The sequence below is a fragment of the Dendrobates tinctorius genome, unplaced genomic scaffold (assembly GCF_039654945.1).
Source record: "Dendrobates tinctorius isolate UK_male_01 unplaced genomic scaffold, ASM3965494v1 ptg000060l, whole genome shotgun sequence".
In the NCBI taxonomy this organism is placed as follows: domain Eukaryota; kingdom Metazoa; phylum Chordata; class Amphibia; order Anura; family Dendrobatidae; genus Dendrobates; species Dendrobates tinctorius.
In genome coordinates this window covers 64,450,979-64,475,151 of record NW_027361728.1, presented here as the reverse complement: position 1 = coordinate 64,475,151, position 24,173 = coordinate 64,450,979, and the positions used below count along the sequence as shown (strand labels likewise).

The 24,173-nt window shown below is 47.6% G+C and overlaps 1 protein-coding gene across 1 annotated transcript in view; it reads left to right on the top strand.

Moving 5' to 3' along the window:
* Positions 1-24,173, top strand: part of LOC141092818 (vomeronasal type-2 receptor 1-like) — a 161,448-nt gene that overhangs the window by 116,958 nt on the left and 20,317 nt on the right. Inside the window, exon 4 of the mRNA XM_073579145.1 lies at positions 8,259-8,483. Coding sequence (XP_073435246.1) covers positions 8,259-8,483 — 225 coding nt within the window. The remainder of the gene's footprint in view (positions 1-8,258; positions 8,484-24,173) is intronic.

The following is a 24,173-nucleotide window of genomic DNA, read 5'->3' as shown; positions in this document are numbered from 1 at the left end:
AAACTTGTGCAGCCCTGGACAGGTGGCAAGCAGAAAGGGGATCACTGATGGTTGACCCGAGCGGTAATATACCACTAACGGACCGAGATAGTGACGTCACTCCCGTGCGGGTAAAGAGTCGGGCTGATAGAAGGATAATAATCCAACATGTTTTGAAAGCTTGCGGCTTCCTTCGTCATGGATATTACAGCCTCAATCAAATGATCGCGTAAATAACAGGATCAATAAATCAAAGTAGACTAGCAGGTAACAGGGCCGAAAGCTTTCAAAATGCATTGGATTGATATCCTTCTAAGGCCGGGATCACACATGCGAGAAACACAGCTGAGTCTCGCATTTTAATACTGCCGCCGACACTCGGATTGGAGCATGTGGCCGCATAGTAATACATGGAGCTGCATGCTCTGCAGGGGGTGTGGTTAAGGGTTTACAGCCTCAGGGCGCGCGGAAACAGGCAGACTTGGTGGGAACAGACAGCGCGCAGCAGGGACCAGTGAGTGCTCCGGCCCTCAAGCATCCGTACAGCGCAGGCCCACACCCAAGCACTGCTTCCGTCGCTGGCAGAGAATGTGAGAAGAGATGTGCAGTGTGTCCATTGGTCACCACAAAGTGAGGTGCCAAATGCTCCGAGCCCGTGAGTACTGAGCGCATGCCGCCTAAGAGAGACCGGGTGCAGGACCACCATCTGCACCCCGATTCCCCAGTGTATATCTGCCGGACTATGGTGAGCTCAGACAGTGTAGAGGCACACACTTCCATGGCCACATCAGTATATGGTCTAGGGGCTCAGAGGAAGGTACCGGAGACTGACCGCTTCCCCCAAAAAACGGATTCTCATTACCTTTAGGACCCCAACGGACAAGTGCCGCGGCAGCCGCTGTTGGCATCATCACGCTCTGTGATTCATCCCGTCCTGAGAAACATCTGACAGGATAAGTTGACCCAGCAAGAACTCTTAATACCCTTTCCACTGTTCTTTAACTCTGCATACTATTTACACCTTGAACTGTTTGCCCCCCTTGTTAACCATTTACCTCCCTGCGTGGATTAATCCTCTGTTAAAGTTATTAACTGTTGCTCTGCCTTCTGTCTGTCACTGCATCCCGCAACCTGCTCACACTTGACGTAGTTGGCAGGATGCAGTCTACAGGCACAGAGGGGACAGACCAAGCAGTCATGGGTGCCCCAAGGGCTAGTATACCGCTGGGGGCAATGTTGAGCAACCTCCCGAAGTTTACAGGGAGCAACACTCTGCTATGGGATTGGACTGAGAGGGTCAGGGGCATGTTAAAGATGCATCCCACGACTCCCGCATTGGAGGCAGAGAAACAAGGAGCTCTGTCATGTTTCAGCCCCACCATGAGCAAGATACCTTTACCAAAGTACTACAAATCCTAGAAGAAATGCATGGAGACCCCACGGATGTTGGAGAGTTGCGCATGCGCTTGTTTAGCCATGTCCAAAGGGAGGGGGAGTCCGTGACCCAGTACATGAAAGTGAGATGGCATAGGAGTAGAACCCCCTGACACAGTTTTGAGAGATCAGCTGGTAGCAGGCTTTAAAGACATGCTGCTTAAACAAGCTTTGCGTGAGCGCTTGCGGGTTAATGCGCGCATGTCCTTTTTGGAAGTAGGGGCCGAAGCGCGTGTGAGTGAGAACAAGAGCAGAGGGTGACAGTCCCAGCAGGGAAGGTCCAGAGTGGAGAGGTGTCTGTCCAGTTGGCAACTGAACCAGGCTGGATGAGAGAAGTTCGTAAGGAAATCCATGACATGCGAGAGGAATGGTCTGACCTGAAAAAGAAACCTTCAGCACCCCTGGACCCCTCTGGACGCAGAAATGGTCCCGAGCCTCGCTGGGGGCTGAGACTGCATTGCATAGGGGGGCTACTGACCTATTTCTATTTTGGAGACGCTGGACATTTTGCTGGCCCCTCCTCCGCCGTCCATTAAACTAGTGGGCTCCTTGGCTGGGGGATGCTGCCCGGAGCCTGATCAGCCGAGAAGGAGAGTGAGAAGTCCCACAAGTTTTGTGCCTTCGAGTCCTCTTGTTTGGGCCGAAATGGATGGTCGGGCCATTCGCTGTTTAGTTTATACCGGCTCAAAAGTAACCACTATGCCTGAGACTTACTTCAGATGTCATTTCCCCGAGATGATGCGGCCTGAATGGGGCCCCATGATCAAATTGACAGCAGCCAATCACTTGCCCATCCCGGTCGCAGGGGTGGTCTGGATGCAAATCACTGTGTGTGGCAAGTATGTGGGCCGAAAAGGAGTCGTGTTGCCCGCTGGGTACCCCAGTACTGGCCCCATTGTGACTTTAGGAATGAATGTACTGAAGGTGCAAAACAGAAGCCGTGGAGACACCATCACATGTTTCTCAACGCAAGCAATGACTAGCCAGGTCTTTCACCGGGAATGAACAACCACGGGAAGGGCAGTCTCCAAATGAAGGAAACCACCTATGCCAAAACATGGTATCCATCCACAGACAGCTGTTTCGGTGTATTTGCCCCTCATCAGTGTGGAGTAGGAAACTGGCTAGTAGGAGCAATGCCTAGTAGAAGACTGTGAAAAATGAGGATGATTGACCTCATGGAGATCAACATCCAACACTGTGGAGACACCATCACGTGTTTCTCAACGCAGTGTTTCTAGGGCACTGCCCCCATCCCTTATGGGAAATATGTAAAACATGCAAAACAGAAGCCGCGGAGACACCATCACATGTTTCTCAACGCAAGCAATGACTAGCCAGGTCTTTCACCGGGAAGGAACAACCACGGGAAGGGCAGTCTTGGAGACTGCCCTTCCCGTGGTTGTTCCTTCCCGGTGAAAGACCTGGCTAGTCATTGCTTGCGTTGAGAAACATGTGATGGTGTCTCCGCGGCTTCTGTTTTGCATGTTTTACATATTTCCCATAAGGGATGGGGGCAGTGCTCTAGAATCACTGCGTTGAGAAACACGTGATGGTGTCTCCGCAGTGTTGGATGTTGATCTCCATGAGGTCAATCATCCTCATTTTTCACAGTCTTCTACTAGGCATTGCTCCTACTAGCCAGTTTCCTACTCCACACTGATGAGGGGCAAATACCCCGAAACAGCTGTCTGTGGATGGATACCATGTTTTGGCATAGGTGGTTTCCTTCATTGGAGACTGCCGTTCCCGTGGTTGTTCCTTCCCGGTGAAAGACCTGGCTAGTCATTGCTTGCGTTGAGAAACATGTGATGGTGTCTCCGCGGCTTCTGTTTTGCATGTTTTACATATTTCCCATAAGGGATGGGGGCAGTGCTCTAGAATCACTGCGTTGAGAAACACGTGATGGTGTCTCCGCAGTGTTGGATGTTGATCTCCATGAGGTCAATCATCCTCATTTTTTAATGTACTGAAGGAACTGGGGAACCTCCTAGTCAAGCTGATGTGCTTCTGAATCGATGGAGCCCTCGCATCCCCAGAGAAAAGTGTTCCAACAGTTGATACGAGTGGCTCGAGCACAAGAGACATCAAGTGGAGGAAAAGCATTAGGCAAGTTGATCGTTTCGGCCTCTACCAATTCCATCTTACCACCAAGTCAGACTGTGCTCTCTTTGCCTATCTGAGCTTGTACCCCTCTTGAAGGATTCAAAGTCCAGTTAGAGACAGCTGTTATGGAGCAATTACCTCCAGGGCTCCTCATCGTGCAGACGTTAGCTATTGTTCACAACAGAAATGTGCCAGTGTGATGTGTCAACCTCGGTGAGGGCGATCTCACGCTTCATCCCAAGAGTGAAGTAGCACAGATCATGGGAATGCCAGAAGAGTTGATACCACCGGAGGCTGTTCAGTTGGCAGTGAAGCAGGGGGGATCCCTGGACGGTGGCTGTATCGGTGACCTCTGAACCAGAATCTAATCAACTAAAGGAAGGATGCCGAATCCTTGAGCAGATGTGGGCCAAGCTAACAGAACTCTTACCACAACAGGTACAACAAGTGGAAGTGGCGTTAGAGCGATATCAGGATGTTTTTGCTTGTAATGACGATGATTTCGGGTGTACCACAGCTATCACCCACAAGATTCCTATTAGGGAATGATACCGACAAATCCCACCACTGATGTACCAGGAGGTGAAGGAGATGTTGTCGCATATGCTACAGAGCGGGGTCATCCGAGAGAGCCAAAGTCCATGGGCGGCTGCACCCATTGTTCTAGTAAGGAAAAAAGTCGGGACCGTGCGCTTCTGTGTAGACTACCGGAAACTGAACGCTTGCACTGTGCGAGACTCGTATCCACTATCGAGAATGGAAGAATCACGGTCTGCCTGGGGAAAAGCAAAGTACTTCTCGTTGTTAAATCTGGCCAGTGGATATTGGCAAGTGCCCATTTCTGAGCATGACCGGGTGAAGACAGCATTCATACTGCCCATGGGGTTGTTCGAGTTCAACCGGATGCCTTTTGGCCTTACCAACGCACCCGGGACCGTCCAACAATTGATGGAGATATGTTTGGGAGACTTTAACTTCGAGGCTACCCTCATTTATTTAGATGACATCATCGTCTACGCGGCCACCTTTGAGGAGCACTTACAATGGCTGGAGCAAGTATTGAGCCAATTATAGAACACAACCTGAATGTAAAACCTCAGAAATGTCACCTCTTCTGCAAGCAGATTGAATACTTGGGACATGTCATCTCCACTGAAGGAGTTAGGGTACCGTCACACAGAGCGACTCACCAGCGATCCCGACAACGATATCAACGTGTCAGGATCGCTGGTGAGTCGCTATGTGATCGCTGGTGAGCTGTCAAACAGACAGCTTCACCAGTGATCAGCACCAGCTGTACTTTAGTTACCAGCGCGCTGATGCAGGGAGCTGGTAACTGAGGTACACATCGGGTTTCTAAGGGATGTGCGTCACTTAGAAACCCGATGTGTACCTTAGTTACCAGCTCCCTGCATCAGCGCATTTACCTTAGTTACCAGCTGATCGCTGGTCTCCCGCCTGTCACACGCAGCGATGCGTGAGGGCCAGCGGGAGACAAGCGATCAAAGAAATGTCCAGGGCTTTCCAAGAGCGGCAGGGGGGCCGGTCGCTGATCGCTGTCACACACAGCGATCTCGCTGGTGAGATCGCTGTTGCGTCACAAAACTTGTGACTCAGCAGCGATCTCGCTAGCGAGATCACTATGTGTGACGGGGCCCTAAGACCATCGTGTGAGAAGATAGTGGCGGTACAGGACTGGCCCACCCCGTAGACTGTGAAAGATGTCGGGGCTTTCTGGGACTCACCGGGTATTATCGATGGTTCATGAAAAACTTCACCCAACAGGAAGATAGGGAACTCACTCAGATGAGGCAATGCGTGGCCTTGAAGCAACTTCCCAGCCAAAGAGAGAGAGACGCCCTGTCCCCGGGAGCTCTACAGATCCTTCGGCAATGGGAGAGGCTCCAGTTGGAAGATGGCCTGCTGTATAGAAAGGTACAGTTGGCCCAAGAGTTGGGGGTCACCTGGCAAGTGGTACTCCTGGAAAAGTTGCTCCAAGAGGTGGCCACAGAGAGGAGCCCACTTTGGCCTGGAAAAGACATTCCAGTGGCTGCAGAAATTGGTCTACCATTGTCGACTGAAAGTCGCAGTAGATGAAGTTTGTCGGCAATGCAGGAACTGTGAGTTAGCGAAGCACCCAGAACAGAGGGCCCATACACAAACCATCATGACTTCTGCTCCCCTAGAGGTGTTGATAATTGACTACTTGATTGTAGGCCCCGCCCACCTTGGATATGAACATTGTCTGGTAATGACCGATCACTACACCAAATTCGCGGTGGTGACTCCAACCCAGGATCAGAGTGCTGAGTCGGCGGCCCAGGCCATTTGCAGGGTCTTCATCCGAGTGTATGGTTGCCTGAAGAGGATTCACTCTGACCAAAAGGCGCCTGCTTTCAAGGATGAGTTATGGAAGAACTGCATCGCCTGTATCAGATTCAGAAATCCAGGCTGACGTCCTAGCATCCTCAAGGGAATGGGGCCTGTGAGCGTTTCAATCGGACGCTGATTCAGATGCTGAAAACTCTGGAGGAAGACCAGAGAGTTCATGAATTTGTGGCTGAATTAGTCTGGGTGTACAACAATCGGGTGCACTGTACAGCTGGATATACACCATACACCCTACTGTTTGGCCGGAAGGGGCGAGAAATCACGGAGCTGGAATTAGATCCAGATGAGGACTACCCACGGACGGGGATGTCCACCTGGGTCCACGAACATCGTCACCATTTGCAGCCTCTACATCGGCTTGTGCAGACCAAGTTCCGGGAACTTGAACATCATGAAGTGACTCCCCTGCGAGGGACAGCATGCTGGTCCGAGACAAACAGCCTCGAGGCAAGCTGGATTGTCGGTGGGAAAAGACCTCGTATTGGGTGAAATGCTGGATTGGATCCGAAGGTCCCATCTATGAGGTTCAGCTTGAGGGGGAAGAGGGCTCTCCCACTTGAGTAGTTCATCAGAACATGTTATGTCCCTGCTTGTCACAAAATTCTGATCAAACAGAGAGAACACCAGTTGTTCCTGAAATGCTCCCCTCCACAGCTGTCGAATATGACAAGGGGGAATTCTCCGATCCGTCACCCATCGACCTAGAAGAGGAACAGGAACTTGAAGCTCTCTAACCGGCTGCTCCATTAAACCTGGGCGCATCCCCGTCGTCGCCTGCTCAATTGGACTCCACTACTCAACCTAACTCCACTACTCCACCTGTCTCCACTACTCAACCTGATTTACGCCATACAGAGCAGACAACAGCAGGAATACTTCACAACTGATATGAACAAGACCAATTCATTTGGCAGCGGATCATCCAAGAGATGGAGGAATGTCAACGTTTACTGCAAGAACTCTTGCCCATAATGGCGAGCTAAAGGAGGGGGAGTGTAAGAAGAAGGACCTTGCTGAGGGTACTTGCTCTGTGCCGGTCCCGGAACTGTCGGGACTGTCTCCTCTGTTGTCTGAGGGAAAGCTTAAGGGACCGTACCAATCTTTACATGCGGAAGCAGGGGGTGTGGTTAAGTTATTAAGAGACTTAATAGCTGTCTACAAATATCTCAAGGGCTGTCACTTTGTAGAAGGATCATCTTTATTCTCATGTGCACAAGGAAAGACTAGAAGCAATGGGATGAAACTAAATGGAAGGAGACACAGACTAGGTATTAGAAAAAACTTTTTGACAGAGTGATCAATGAGTGTGGAACAGACTGCCACAAGAGGTGGTGAGTTCTCCTTTCATGGAAGTCTTCAAACAGAGGCTGGACAGATATCTGTCTGGGATGATTTAGTGAATCCTGCTTTGAGCAGGGGGTTGGACCAGATGACCTAGGAGGTCCCTTCCAACTCTACCTGTCTATGATTCTATGGTTTACAGTCTAAAGGGCCTTTTACATTTAGCGTTGCACCAGCGATCCGACCAGCGATACGACCCGGTCAGGATCGCTGGTGCATCGCTAAATGATCGATAGTGAGCTTCCACACAGGAAGATCTCACAGCGATGCAGCAGCGACGCAGCGCACGATACTCACCTTTCACACACACAGCGATCCTGACGTCCTCCCGCCCGCGTCCATGCGTCGCTTGTCTCACACAGCAGGAAGCCCAGCAGGAAGCAGACGAGAAATGGAGCCGCCCGATCTCGCGCGATCAGCGATGGACAGGGGGGGAGCCGGTCGGAGGTAAGTATCACACATAGCGATATCGCTAGCAATATCGCTATAACGTCACAAAACCAGTGACGTTTTAGCGATATTGCTAGCGATATTGCTATGTGTAAAACCCCCTTAAGAGCGCGTGGAAACAGGTAGTAATCTGCTGTTAAAGTAAAGTTATTAACTCTTGCTCTGCCTTCTGTCTGTCACTGCATCCCACAACCTGCTCGCATGGTCACCAACTCATGTTGGGAGAGAGATGGATTGGGTATTTGGAATTTTAACGCCAGATCCTTTTGATTTCAGAAGCGATCAGCTGATAAGCAGAAATGTTTGGCAACAGTCTTCTCATCTCTGTCCATTAAAACACATGAAGGATTAGCACAGATAATCGTCTGTCCGTCAGCTATCACATTTATTGTCAGCTGCCAGGAAATGCCTTTCAGGATATGCCATATATGTCTGCAAAAACCCCCGTAATTAGAGACCCGATAACATTTTGAAAGGTGGAAACAACATACTGACATGTGCAATGAACATGTTCTGTTGTTTATATGCTAATAAGATTTCTTTATTTTTCCCAACAGCTTATGTACTATTTGAGAAATGCAAAATTCACAGTTTTCACTAATGAATCTATCAAGTTCGATGAATTAGGAGATATAGATGGATATTATGACATCTTAAATTGGCAGTTGCATACAAATAACACTGTATCTTTTACAAAAATTGGATTTTATAAATCACAAGGAGAAAATTTTGAACTTAAAATAGACAACAGCTCAATATTTTGGAACACCCAATATGGAGTGGTAGGTACCAAATGTAGAATATTGATTGCAATATTTACAGAACCATTTTATTGAAGTATGACATGTAATTATAAAAAAATGGTGCTTATACAGTCATGAGAAAAAGTCTGATTGGCAGTTGGTGTTATGCGTTTTGCTGATATGCTGTTTGTTTTTAGCCAAATATTACACAGGGCCTTATGGCAAAACATCTCTACTTTGGTTTCTTCCATGCAGAGGACTTTGTTCCAGATGTATCATAGTTCATTCAGAAGCAAGTTTGCAAACTTTAGCTGCCATTCTCTTTATCGAAAGAAGGCGCTTTTTACTGGAAACTAGAGATGAGCAAAATGGTGAGATTCATATCTGCCAAATTGTATGAATTTTACTGTGAAATTTGATTCACAGAAAAAGCTATTCTCTGTGAATTAAATGTTCTCTTTTATTCTATGCGGTCTCTCCAGACCCCAGAACATAGAGAAAAAAACTTAACTTGTAAAAAATAAAGGGAAAAACCTAACACTCACCTCATTACTTATATGTCCTGACACTCTCACTGACACCGCTGCATGCTGTCCGGCAGTGCAGTCCTCAGGGCATCTTTTTGCTGCATACGCATGCTGATGTCTTAACTAGAGTTGAGCGGCTTTTGGTTTTTTAGGGTCGCGTTTCGTTTCGTGAAACCCGACTTTTCCAAAAGTCGGGTGGAGCAAGATCGTCCGATTATAGGGAAAAGTCGGGGTCGTCCCGAAACACGAAACCCAATGTAAGTCAATGGGGAATAAAAGTCGGCAGTGAGAGGAGGACAGGAAACACACCAACAGTGCCCATTTGAATGCCAAAAGCATCAATTCTTCTTACTTAAGCTTGTCAACCTTAATTAACTTCATAATACAAGTTACGCACTGAAAAATGGGGGTTATTTGGCCACAGACTGTGGGGGGGGAGGGCTGGCTCCAGGTTTTCATGTGCCCTGGGCGAAAGAGCGCCCCTTTAACACATACCACAACTCATCATGCTCCGATACGGCAGAGAAATAGCGGTATAGTACAATGAAAAATACCTCACTTTTTACATCTCATGACGAGGCCCATCTATTTCTCCATACAGAATCATTGGTCCCATATAATGTTTGAAACAGTATATGATGAGCTCCACATAATGCTACAGTATATGTTGGTCCCCATGGATGAAGCTCCACTGTCTTATGGGCCCAAATAATGCTCCAAACATAATGGGCCCCATTTCTAATGCTCTAGTGTATAATGGGCCCTGTAAATGCTGCTCCAGTGTCTGATGTCCACCTTTGGAATGTTCCAGTGTATGGTGGGCCCCATCTATCATTCTCCAGAGTATAGTGCTCCCCAAAAATTGCTGTCCCAACATTGAAAACAATCAAATAAGTCTCCTCGCTAGGGAATCCCTGTACTTGTCTGGACTCCTCGTCGTCCCCATCTTCCATCTCACTGCACAGTATTTCAACTTTGCAAGTGCTGTGATCCTGGGCAAGCAGGGGGGGCCCACTCGTTGGCGACGGCACTGGCACAGGGCCCCTGATAGTACGGTGGTGTGTCTGATGGCGGGTGGGCCGAACCTGCACTTTCATCTGCAGCTTCCTCTTTGTCACCGTGTAAGATGGAACTGTATATGGGAAGGGTAACCTGAGTTTCATCAGGGTCAGATTCAGGTCGTCTAGCGTGCGAGGGGAATGTAGTGGTCTGGGTCAATGTACCAGCAGATTCATCGAGCAGTGGCTGGGCATCAGTGCACTTGTGTCGCCCCCAGGAGTACGGTCGCCACAGTGGCATTACCTTCTTCCTAGGGAGTGTGATGTCATGCTTGGGAGCAACGAAGGATCTCTCTAGCAGGTTAACTGATTGGGCGGCGTTATTCCCACGAGTCATGACCCTCCAAACAGCGTTCATGAAGGCAAAGTGTTTGTTTTACGTGGGCAGTATGGTTGCAAAGCTGAACCTTAAAGGAATGTCCAGAAGGGCACCACCAGGAGTGGAGCCTACGGTAAAATTCGACTCCACCTGGGAAACCTCAACCATGCCAGCTACAGAACAGATGCACACATTGCAAGCTTAATTCCGTTAACGAACGAGACTCCGTCATGCCCCGCGGTCCGAGTCCGGCTTACTAGAGGGACACGTGAGGCTCTGGCACATGAGATTGGCCAATAACTGGTGTGTCATGCCCTTACATGTCCGTGGCTGCATGTGCGCTACACTGAAAAGGCCAGCGTTTGTCGCTTACAGGTGCAGATAACCCGCTGAACAACGTTAGTGATGGGGATCACTGATTACAATTATTACCCGCGAACAATGATTTCCCAGTAAGTGCAGGTCAACCGCAGTTCCGGAATTAGGCCTAACCGTCATTCCTGAAAAAATGAAAAACTTACGTGTGCAAACCACAGGTGCTGTAGCTTGCTTAACAGCTCGCCAGCCGTTCTCACGCCCAGTATGGATTACACGTGATTGCACAAAGGTTAGAAAGGGTACCGTATCCCCGGATAACATGTATGGATAGCGTACACATTCAAAATATATGTCTCAGGAGGCAGGCTCAGACGGTGTCAGGCCCAGTATGGATTGCACGTGATTGCACAAAGGTTAGAAAGGGTACTGTATCCCCAGATAACATGTATGGATAGCGTACACATTCAAAATATATGTCTCAGGAGGCAGGCTCAGACGGTGTCAGGCCCAGTATGGATTGCACGTGATTGCACAAAGGTTAGAAAGGGTACCGTATCCCCGGATAACATGTATGGATAGCATTCACATTCAAAATATATGTCTCAGGAGGCAGGCTCAGACGGTGTTAGGCCCAGTATGGATTGCACGTGATTGCACAAATGTTAGAAAGGGTACCGTATCCCCAGATAACATGTATGGATAGCGTACACATTCAAAATATATGTCTCAGGAGGCAGGCTCAGACGGTGTTAGGCCCAGTATGGATTGCACGTGATTGCACAAAGGTTAGAAAGGGTACCGTATCCCCAGATAACATGTATGGATAGCGTACACATTCAAAATATATGTCTCAGGAGGCAGGCTCAGACAGTGTTAGGCCCAGTATGGATTGCACGTGATTGCACAAATGTTAGAAAGGGTACCGTATCCCCAGATAACATGTATGGATAGCGTACACATTCAAAAAATATGTCTCAGGAGGCAGGCTCAGACAGTGTTAGGCCCAGTATGGATTGCACGTGATTGCACAAATGTTAGAAAGGGTACCGTATCCCCAGATAACATGTATGGATAGCGTACACATTCAAAATATATGTCTCAGGAGGCAGGCTCAGACGGTGTTAGGCCCAGTATGGATTGCACGTGATTGCACAAAGGTTAGAAAGGGTACCGTATCCCCAGATAACATGTATGGATAGCATACACATTCAAAATATATGTCTCAGGAGGCAGGCTCAGACAGTGTTAGGCCCAGTATGGATTGCACGTGATTGCACAAAGGTTAGAAAGGGTACCGTATCCCCAGATAACATGTATGGATAGCGTACACATTCAAAATATATGTCTCAGGAGGCAGGCTCAGACGGTGTTAGGCCCAGTATGGATTGCACGTGATTGCACAAATGTTAGAAAGGGTACCGTATCCCCAGATAACATGTATGGATAGCGTATACATTCAAAATATATGTCTCAGGAGGCAGGCTCAGACAGTGTTAGGCCCAGTATGGATTGCACGTGATTGCACAAATGTTAGAAAGGGTACCGTATCCCCAGATAACATGTATGGATAGCGTACACATTCAAAATATATGTCTCAGGAGGCAGGCTCAGACGGTGTTAGGCCCAGTATGGATTGCACGTGATTGCACAAAGGTTAGAAAGGGTACCGTATCCCCAGATAACATGTATGGATAGCATACACATTCAAAATATATGTCTCAGGAGGCAGGCTCAGACAGTGTTAGGCCCAGTATGGATTGCACGTGATTGCACAAAGGTTAGAAAGGGTACCGTATCCCCAGATAACATGTATGGATAGCGTACACATTCAAAATATATGTCTCAGGAGGCAGGCTCAGACGGTGTTAGGCCCAGTATGGATTGCACGTGATTGCACAAAGGTTAGAAAGGGTACCGTATCCCCAGATAACATGTATGGATAGCATACACATTCAAAATATATGTCTCAGGAGGCAGGCTCAGACGGTGTTAGGCCCAGTATGGATTGCACGTGATTGCACAAAGGTTAGAAAGGGTACCGTATCCCCAGATAACATGTATGGATAGCGTACACATTCAAAATATATGTCTCAGGAGGCAGGCTCAGACGGTGTTAGGCCCAGTATGGATTGCACGTGATTGCACAAAGGTTAGAAAGGGTACCGTATCCCCGGATAACATGTATGGATAGCGTACACATTCAAAATATATGTCTCAGGAGGCAGGCTCAGACGGTGTCAGGCACAGTATGGATTTGACGGCCCAGATTACACAGCGGAGGAGCAGGGAGAGGTAAAGATTGCAAATGCTGGGGCCCTGCCCAAGCAAGGGGGGCCCACTCGTGGGCGTCGGTACTGGCACTGGGGCCCTCATAGTACAGCGGTGTGTCTGACGGCGGGTGTGCACCACCACCGTCAGAGACACTTGATTGCACTATGAGGAACCCTGTGCCAGTGCCCGCGCCCAAGAGTCGGCCTACCCACCTGTCCAGGGCAACGGCACTCGCACGGTGTCGTGCGCTAGGTGGTGTCCCCGGCCATGGGGGGGGGGAGGCAGCACAGTTAGGGAGTTTTAGAAAGTGGCATATGTTGATGTTGGACATTCAGCTGATGCAAAAGGCGAAATAGGTGAAGTACCAGGAAGAGGTGGACCAAAGCAAGCCATTTTTCTGTCACCCTATGTGTCATCAGGGGAAGGTGGGACAAAATCCTTGGAAACCCATGCGTGGTTCATTTTAATGAAGGTTAGATCATCCACATTTTGGGTTGACAGACACATCCTTTTTTCTGTCAGGATTGATCCAGCTGCACTGAAGACTCTTTCCGATAGCACACTTGCAGCTGGGCAAGCGAGCTCCTGTAAGGCATATTGGGCCAATTCAGGCCAGGTGTCCAGTTTAGCGGCCCAATAGTCAAAGGGGAATGACCTGTGTGGGAGAACATCGATATGGGAGGAAAAGTAGTTTGTAACCATAGTTGACAACTGCTGTCTCCTGTCACTTTCCATCGATGCAGTATTACCAGTTGTGTGAGCGGTATTTGAAAAATCAGTCCACAACATTGTCATGAAACCCCTGTCTCCAACGCCACTTCTGCTGTGTGCACCACGAACACCTCTGCCAAGCTGCCCCCGCCCCGTACGGCTCGTGTGAGAACCATCACCGCTGCTGTGTGCTGGGAATGCCTCAAGCAACCGATTTACCACAGTTGCTTGTTTATTAGCCAATATTAGGTCAAGGTTCTCCTGTGGCATGATGTTTTGTAATTTGCCTTTATAGCGTGGATCCAGGATGCTGGCCAACCAGTAGTCGTCATCGTTCATCATTTTGGCAATGCGGGGGTCCCTTTTTAGGATCCGCAAGGCATAATCTGACATGTGGGCCAATGTTCCCAGTGTCAATGATGCACTGCGAGTGCTGGGTGGAGGAGCACTTTCTGGCAAATCCACATCCCTCCAGTCACGCACAAACCCTGTACCAGACCTTGCCACGCCAACATTTTCACTTGCCCCATGAGATGCATCCTCCTCCCCTAAGTAATCATCCCCATCATCATCCTCCTCCTCCTCTTCTTCCTCCACCTCGTCCAGGAGAGGTCCCTGAGCAGACAATGGCTGAATGTCATCAAGGATTCCCTCCTTCTCTTCCTCCTCATCAACATTGGCTGCAGACGCCTGCTCCTTAAGGTGCGTCAAAGTTTGCATGAGCAGACGCATAAGTGGGATGCTCATGCTTAGGATGGCGTCGTCTGCGCTTACCAGCCATGTGCATTCCTCAAAACACTGAAGGACTTTACAAAGGTCTTTCAGCTTCGACCACTGCACACCTGTCAACTCCATGTCTGCTCTCAAAGTGCCTGGCCGTGTATCCTCCCACAAATGCATTATGGCCTGCCTCTGCTCACACAGCCGCTCCACCATGTGCAGGGTGGAGTTCCACCTTGTTGCAATGTCGATAATGAGGCGGTGGTTGGGAAGGTGGAGCAATCGCTGCAGCTTCTGCATACGAACGGAGTGTACAGGCGACCAGCGGATGTGCGCGCACAGTCTTCGCACCTTCTGGAGCAGGGCTGTTAACTCCGGATAATTTTTGAGGAAGCACTGCACCACCAGGTTCAAGGTGTGAGCCAAGCAAGGTATGTGGCTGAGTTTTGAAAGGGCTATGGCTGCCACAAAATTACGGCCGTTATCACTAACTACCTTGCCTGCCTCAAGATGTACACTGCCCAGCCATGACTCAGTTTGTCGCTTCAAGTACTCGGCCAGCACCTCGGCGGTGTGTCTGTCGCCCAAACACATCATCTGCAACACAGCCTGCTGACGCTTTCCACTAGCTGCTCGATAGGGGGACACATCGTGTGCAACAGTGGCAGCTGCAGATGGAGTGCTCGTACGACTGCGCTCTGTGGACGAGCTTTCGCTTCTGGAGGAGGAGGAGGAGGAGGAGGGTCGAACGCCTACAGCCAACTGTTTCCTAGACCGTGGGCTAGGCAGCACTGTCCCACCACCGCTGTCCCCTGTGGACCCTGCATCCACCACATTAACCCAGTGCACAGTGATGGACACGTAACGGCCCTGGCCATGCCGACTGGACCATGCATCAGTTGTGAGGTGCACCTTTCCGCTCACTGACTGCTTGAGTGCATGGACAATGCGGTCTTTCACATGATGGTGGAGGGCTGGGATGGCTTTGCGAGAGAAGAAGTGGCGACTGGGTAGGTCATAGCGTGGTACTGCATAGGTCATGAGTTCGCGGAAAGCTGTGCTTTCCAACAACCAAAAGGGCATCATCTCAAACGAGATTAGTTTGGCAATGTGGGCGTTCAAACCCAGTGTACGCGGATGAGAGACTGAGTACTTTCTTGACCTACTCATAGTGTCTGGGAGGGTGAGCTGGACTTGAGAGCTGCATATGGTGGAAGTAGCGGTGGACAGGGCGGACTGAGAGAGGGTTGATGATGGTGATGGAGTTGGTGTTCTTTCTGATGGCCTAGAATCAGTTTTTCGTTGATATAACAGTGGGATTCCCTGACTGCTGTGGTCTTGCAACGACACCTCAACATTTGCTGCTGTGCTAACCGGTGGGCTTACAGTGGGGGAAACAATGTAGCGTTGCTGACTACCTTCGTTGTGATCAGTTGCACATGTGGCACTTGAGGTTTGGTGTTGTGTCCACGCTTGCAAGTGCATGCTGGTTAAATGTCTAAGCATGCAACTGGTATTCAAATTTTTCAGATTTTTCCCTCGGCTAAAGGTCTTTGCGCACTTCTTACAGATAACCTTGGCCTAATCATGAGGATTTTGGTCAAAAAAGTGCCACACTGCACTCTTCCTACTTTGGCAGACATTTTGCGGCCTAGCACGCTGTGATCTTTTCACCCTCTGGACAAGCTGTCCAGCAACTCTTTTGATGTTTGGAACCTGTCTTTGGAGTGCTCCAGGCCTGCCAGATAACAGCTGTTGCGATGTCGATGTCTGCTGTGGATGCTCCTCCTCATCTGAGCTATTGGAAGCAGCACCCTCTTCCCCCAATGGATGCCAATCTGGGTCAACAACTGGGTCATCCATCACCTCCTCTTCTATGTCATGTGCACCTTCCTCTGTGTCACCGTGTATGGTGGTATAGTGTGCGGGAAGGGGCACCTGAGTCTCATCAGGGTCAGAATCTGGCTCTGTACACTGCGAGGACAATGTAGTGCTCTGAGTGAATGTACCAGCAGAATCATCCATCAGCGGCTGTGCATCAGTGCACTCCATGTCAGATTCATCTTGGCCTGGGTAATTCACCATTTCACTAGATAATCCAGGCATGGTATGTGAAAACAGCTCCATGGAGTAATCAGTAGTATGGCCTGCGTCATCCTTCAATCTTGGTTGGGGTGAAGGACACAAGGAAAGGTGTGGTTCATGAACATGAGCCTCCAATGACGACTCAGTGCTTTTACTTTTTACAACTGAAGAAGAGGAGGCGATAGAGCTGGAGGCTGAGTCAGCAATGTAAGACAAAACTTTTTCCTGATGCTCTGGCTTTAAAAGCGGTTTGCCAACTCCTAGAAAACTAAGCGTTCGAGGCCTTATGTAGCCAGACGATGACGCAGGGTCAGCACCTCCTGCATTCGGTCCTATTTTGCTCTTGCCACTACCATCAGATCCACCACCAACACCATCATTACCAGCTGCCAACCCCCGCCCAATTCCACGGCCTCTTCCACCAGCCTTCCTCATTTTTGGTAGAAATGTAGACAAAATCCAACAAACTATATAGTAATGTAAAACAAGGTACAAGGTGTCTATAGGACAGGGGAGATTTTGAATTTCTGCAGACACTTTTGGACACTGGACACTTTTGGATTGTGTGAGGCCCAATGAATATCTGAGCGCTATGTGACAGGCTCGATGGCACAGCTGTGACAAAAGTGACTAGAGGATAAGGGAGATTTTGAATCTCTGCACACACTTTTGGACACTGGACACTTTTGGATTGTGTGAGGCCCACTGATATCTGAGCGCTATGTGACAGGCTCGATGGCACAGCTGTGACCAAAGTGACTAGAGGATAAGGGAGATTTTGAATCTCTGCACACACTTTTGGACACTGGACACTTTTGGATTGTGTGAGGCCCAATGAATATCTGAGCGCTATGTGACAGGCTCGATGGCACAGCTGTGACCAAAGTGACTAGAGGATAAGGGAGATTTTGAATCTCTGCACACACTTTTGGACACTGGACACTTTTGGATTGTGTGAGGCCCACTGATATCTGAGCGCTATGTGACAGGCTCGATGGCACAGCTGTGACAAAAGTGACTAGAGGATAAGGGAGATTTTGAATCTCTGCACACACTTTTGGACACTGGACACTTTTGGATTGTGTGAGGCCCACTGATATCTGAGCGCTATGTGACAGGCTCGATGGCACAGCTGTGACCAAAGTGACTAGAGGATAAGGGAGATTTTGAATCTCTGCACACACTTTTGGACACTGGACACTTTTGGATTGTGTGAGGCCCAATGAATATCTGAGCGCTATGTGACAGGCTCGATGGCACAGCTGTGACAAAAGTGACTAGAGGATAAGGGAGATTTTGAATCTCTGCACACACTTTTGGACACTGGACACTTTTGGATTGTGTGAGGCCCACTGATATCTGAGCGCTATGTGACAGGCTCGATGGCACAGCTGTGACCAAAGTGACTAGAGGATAAGGGAGATTTTGAATCTCTGCACACACTTTTGGACACTGGACACTTTTGGATTGTGTGAGGCCCAATGAATATCTGAGCGCTATGTGACAGGCTCGATGGCACAGCTGTGACCAAAGTGACTAGAGGATAAGGGAGATTTTGAATCTCTGCACACACTTTTGGACACTGGATGGACACTTTTGGATTGTGTGAGGCCCACTGATATCTGAGCGCTATGTGACAGGCTTGATGGCACAGCTGTGACCAAAGTGACTAGAGGATAAAGGAGATTTTGAATCTCTGCACACACTTTTGGACACTGGACACTTTTGGATTGTGTGAGGCCCACTGATATCTGAGCGCTATGTGACAGGCTCGATGGCACAGCTGTGACCAAAGTGACTAGAGGATAAGGGAGATTTTGAATCTCTGCACACACTTTTGGACACTGGACACTTTTGGATTGTGTGAGGCCCACTGATATCTGAGCGCTATGTGACAGGCTCGATGGCACAGCTGTGACCAAAGTGACTAGAGGATAAGGGAGATTTTTAATCTCTGCACACACTTTTGGACACTGGACACTTTTGGATTGTGTGAGGCCCACTGATATCTGAGCGCTATGTGACAGGCTCGATGGCACAGCTGTGACCAAAGTGACTAGAGGATAAGGGAGATTTTGAATCTCTGCACACACTTTTGGACACTGGACACTTTTGGATTGTGTGAGGCCCACTGATATCTGAGCGCTATGTGACAGGCTCGATGGCACAGCTGTGACCAAAGTGACTAGAGGATAAGGGAGATTTTGAATCTCTGCACACACTTTTGGACACTGGATGGACACTTTTGGATTGTGTGAGGCCCACTGATATCTGAGCGCTATGTGACAGGCTTGATGGCACAGCTGTGACCAAAGTGACTAGAGGATAAAGGAGATTTTGAATCTCTGCACACACTTTTGGACACTGGACACTTTTGGATTGTGTGAGGCCCAATGAATATCTGAGCGCTATGTGACAGGCTCGATGGCACAGCTGTGACCAAAGTGACTAGAGGATAAGGGAGATTTTGAATCTCTGCACACACTTTTGGACACTGGACACTTTTGGATTGTGTGAGGCCCAATGAATATCTGAGCGCTATGTGACAGGCTCGATGGCACAGCTGTGACAAAAGTGACTAGAGGATAAGGGAGATTGGATTGCTTTTAAAAAAGCAGTTTGCGGAGCAGTGGGTAAACAGCAATGCAGGAATGTCAGGAAGCCTTAGAAGGCAGCCCAACAACCAACACCACTGATACACCACTATATAGCCTCCCCTTGCACTGCACACAAAGTGACTGGTGTGTTGTGCAGGCCAAATTGCTAGCAGCAGAAGCAGTTTTTTTTTCTTCTCAGCAGGACAAAAAAAAAAAATTGGGATTGCTTTTAAAAAAGCAGTTTGCGGAGCAGTGGGTAAACAGCAATGCAGGAATGTCAGGAAGCCTTAGAAGGCAGCCCAACAGCCAACACCACTGATACACCACTATATAGCCTCCCCTTGCACTGCACACACAGTGACTGGTGTGTTGTGCAGGCCAAATCGCTAGCAGCAGAAGCAGTTTTTTTGTCTTCTTCCCTGCCTAACGCTCTCCCTACAGAATCAGCAGCAACCTCTCCCTATACTAAGATCGGCAGAAGTAAGATGGCGGTCGGCGTGCACGCCCTTTTATACCCCCTGTGACGCCCACCAAAGCAAGCCAATCACTTGCATGCCGTTCTGAAAGATGGTGGTGACCCGTGCCTATGTCATCACGTTGCCCACAGTGTCCGTGGATCCTGATTGGCTGAAAAAGAGCGCAAAACAAACTTTTGAAACGTGACTTTGGCGCGTAAGTCGCCGACCTCGTGGCCGACCTCATCCTAGGGTCGGGTTTCGTTTCATGAAACCCGACTTTGCCAAAAGTCGGCGACTTTTAATTTTTTCGACCCGTTTCGCTCAACTCTAGTCTTAACTCTAGAACCAGATTTTTGGCCACAACCAGACTTCAGAGGTCAGTGCGTGTTATGACACCACAACGTTACAAAGCCTCATGATGTCTGAGGGCTGGTATCTTTAATCTAGAACAAGACTTCTATGTTACTCGCCCACCAGGGCCGTGGGGTACTCAGAAGCAGGTCAGACAGTTCCTCCTACACCATATCAACAGGGTTATCATGCGGCCATGGCTCCAAATTTTTGGAAGGCCATCAGGCGACCCTCGGGCATACATTTTGGAGGGCCGTCAGTTCTAAGTGTTGGAGGACCATCAGGCAGCATTGGAGGATCATGAGGCTGCCCTCACTCATCCATTTTGGAGGGTCATCAGGTAGCACTCACTCATAATTGTAGCTGTCACAGAGTCTTGCAGGCCACATTCACTGCTCCTCCCATGTTTAAGTTGATTCCGTGGGCTTTTACTGCCCCTGGGCAATAAATGAAAATGCTGACAGACTGACCAAAAAATTTGCAATACTCCAAGTATTGGGCTACACTTCTCAACTGCAGCAGATGACGGCAGAGAAACATAATGCCAATTGAAAAGTTTCTTTTTCTCTGGTGTATTCCCATGCACCCCTTTCCACCCAAAAAGGGGTGGTTTATTATTTTTCTTATCCCTCTCCTGCACCGCAGCAGCAGAGTTATCATATAGCCCTCTCTCCAAATTTTTGTAGGGCCATCAGGTGGACCTCAGTCATACATTCTGGAGTTCCATCAGTCATGAATGTTGGAGGGCCATCAGGTGACCTTTAGTCATACATTTTGGAGGGCTATCAGGCAGCCCTCAGTCATACATTTTGGAGGGCTATTAGGTGACCCTCACTAATAATTTTAGTCTTCACAGACTGGAGCCAAATAAGAGTTTCACAGGCCGCATTCACTGATCCCTCTATGCTTAAGATGATTCCCTGGGTATTGAGTGTTGCCGGGGACATAATAACTGACTGGTGCATCCGCCTGTTAACTGAAAATGCTGACAGGCTGACTGATCTCATAATGAACAAAGCTTGGATTGGCAAAAACTTCTCAACCCCACTGGATAACAGCAATGTAACGTAAAGGCAATTATTTTTTTTTCTTCTGATATATTCTGATGCATCCCTTCTCACCTCAAAAAGGTTATATAGTTCATGATTTATTACATTTATTGTCATTGGAGAACTACATAGATGTGATCCCAAGGGGATTAAGAATAAAAAAGATCCCTGCCACAGTCTACAATGATGAATTTGTTATAGAATCAAATACTATTCTATCTAAATGCTCAACCCAGCTGATGCAGTTAATTGTTAAGCATGAAAATTGTGAACTAGCTAAAATTCAGGCTGACTTGAAAAAAAAAATTGTTGTCTCTCATATCCACCATGACCCCTGATGTTTATGATAATTTTCACAAGGAACTTAAACTGAAAATACACGCCTTTGAAGAGTCTATAGTGTCTTTAAGGAAAAAGAAGTTCAACAGAGATTTATTTGATTATTCAAATAATCACGTTTATGAATGGGGGAGCTGGGAGAGACCATTCACACCACCAAAATCCATGCTAAAAAAATGCACTCGCACTTTCTCTAATGTTTCTCAAAGAAACTTGTTGCGCTCCAGTGCGGTTGGCGGGTGCATCAAAATGACGCATCCACATACATCCGCATACATCCCCATGTACTGTGTACCCAATGTTAAAGATATATACGCAGGACGCATGCAGAAGTAGGCGGACCTAATCGGAAGAAGTGCGGAAGTGGGTGGAGCTTCAGGGAGGAAGTACGCAGCCGTCTGCAGAGCCCCGGTACGCAAGTGTGAACTTAGCCTTAGACATTGTCAGTTTGTCCTCAACTACTTTATCATATGTGGAAATAAAACTTCTTTCACGTGGTCTAAATTTCGTCCCTACAAATTCCGAACTGGACATTTTTTCTACTTTGAAGGACATTAATAAATTTGTCAGAGATTTGACTGTAAAAAAAATTTCTTTATGGATGATGTTTTACAAGAACCTGACAAACCTTCCCTAATAATCAATTCAGTGGAAAGGATTTTTGAACAGAGAAGTCTCTTATGCCTCATGAATCTGGACACATCTGATGGACCTCCATGCCACATTAACATAATTTCTTCCTTTAGGACTAAGAATCCGACCTTTTATCCAGTACATGCTAGAACCAACACTATGGATCGCTTCCAAGATAATGTGGAAAGAGACATTCAAACTTATTTGCCAATTTGATCTCTCATCCCTGTAAAACTAATCTATCAAGGGCAGAACAAATTGCTTTAAAAAATCTTCAAACATATCATTATTAAAATGTCGGCTAAAGGTGGATCGGTAGTACTAATGAATGAAACTGATTATGTTTCTGCCATTAATGACATGATCTGAAATGATGAGATCTATTCTTTTCTTACATGTGATCCTACATATGTTTTGTCTAATGCGTGTAATTGTATCATACAAGAGGGTCTGTTGCAGGGCTTTTTTACTGAAAGGCAATTTGAGAATCTGTGTGTAGATAACCTCTCTATTCCTATCCTACATGCATTACCGAAAACACATAAAAACATGTTTCCTCCACCTATGCGCCCCATAGTGTCAGAAATAGGTTCCTTCAGTGAACGCCTCGGCCAGTGGCTGAACTCTGCCTTACAGCAACTGGTAAGATGCGTTCTTGGATACCTAAAAGATTCTAAAGATGTGCTTAATATGTTTTACAAAGTCAATAGAGATCCTAACTGGACCTGGCTAACATGCGTCATAGTTTCATTATACACTTGTATCCCACATCACATTGCCATTTTGGCTGTTGAATTCCATCTCAACAAATATAGTTCATACACTAAAGATCTACAAAATTATATCAAATCTGTGTTATCATTTTTACTATCTCATTATTATTTTCTGTTTAATAAGAATTTTTTCATTCAAAACAATGGCATCTCAATGGGAGCTAAAATTTCCCCTTCATTCGCAAATCTGATAAGGTCATGGTGGGAGGAACTTTTCATTTTTAGTACTGACAATCTTTTTCTAATTCCATACAATGGTATTCAAGGTATATAGACGACCTGCTTCTCCTTTGGAAAGGTGACATTTCACATATTCCTGCTTTCATTGATTATCTTAATAATAATCAACTTAATTTAAAATTCACTAAATCTTTCCACGAAAATCAGATCTGTGTTTTGGACTCATGATTGACAGGAGAACCGCATAAACCCATTTCCAGTTGTATTTACTGCAAAAAAACTGCAGGCAACACCATATTATATGCACAAAGTTTTCACCCATTCCACACAATTAAATCTATTCTTGTAGATGAAATCAGCAGAGCAAAGCCCAATTGTAACGAAACTGTTACGTTCAATCAAGAAGTACAACTAATAAAACATTGTTTAAAGAAAAGAAACTATCCCAATTGGACCATTAATAGTGCATGCCGCATTGCAGATGCCAAGTCCAGGGGAAATCTCATTAGTTACAACTAGTGTTGAGCATTCCGATACCGCAAGTATCGGGTATCGGCCGATACTTGCTGTATCGGAATTCCGATACCGACATCCGATATTTTTTCAATATCGGGCATGGGCATCGGAATCGGAAGTTCAAAGTTGATTGACAGCCGAAATGACGTCATCATGATGCGCGGTGTGTGCGCATCATGATGCGCCGTCATTTCGGGCCTTCCAGGGGTCTCTGCCAGCCTGCCGGGGGGCTGTTCCGGCCTGCCGGGGGGCTGTGTGGACTGCCCGGGGTCTGTACCGGCCTGCCGGGGGGCTGTGCCGGCCTGCCGGTGGTCTGTGCACCCTGTGGGGGTCTGTACCGGCCTGCCGGGGGGCTGTGCCGGCCTGCCGGGGGGCTGTGCTGATGTCCGGGGGTCTGTGCAGGCATCGTCCGATGGGACTACAAGTCCCATCGGGCGATGCCTGCTACCATGACAGTGATTGACACATTAGCCAATGATGGGATAGTAGTAGTCCCATCATCCGGCTAATGTGTTAAATGTTTAAAAAAAAAAAAAAAATACTACATACATACTACATACATACTACATACATGCTACATACATACTACATGCTACATACATACTACATATATGCTACATACATACTATATGCTACATACATACTACATATATACTACATGCATGCTACATACATACTACATGCTACATACATACTACATACATACTACATACATACTACATGCATGCTACATGCTACATGCATGCTACATACATACTACATACATACTACATGCTACATACATACCACATATATACTACATACATACTACATGCATGCTACAT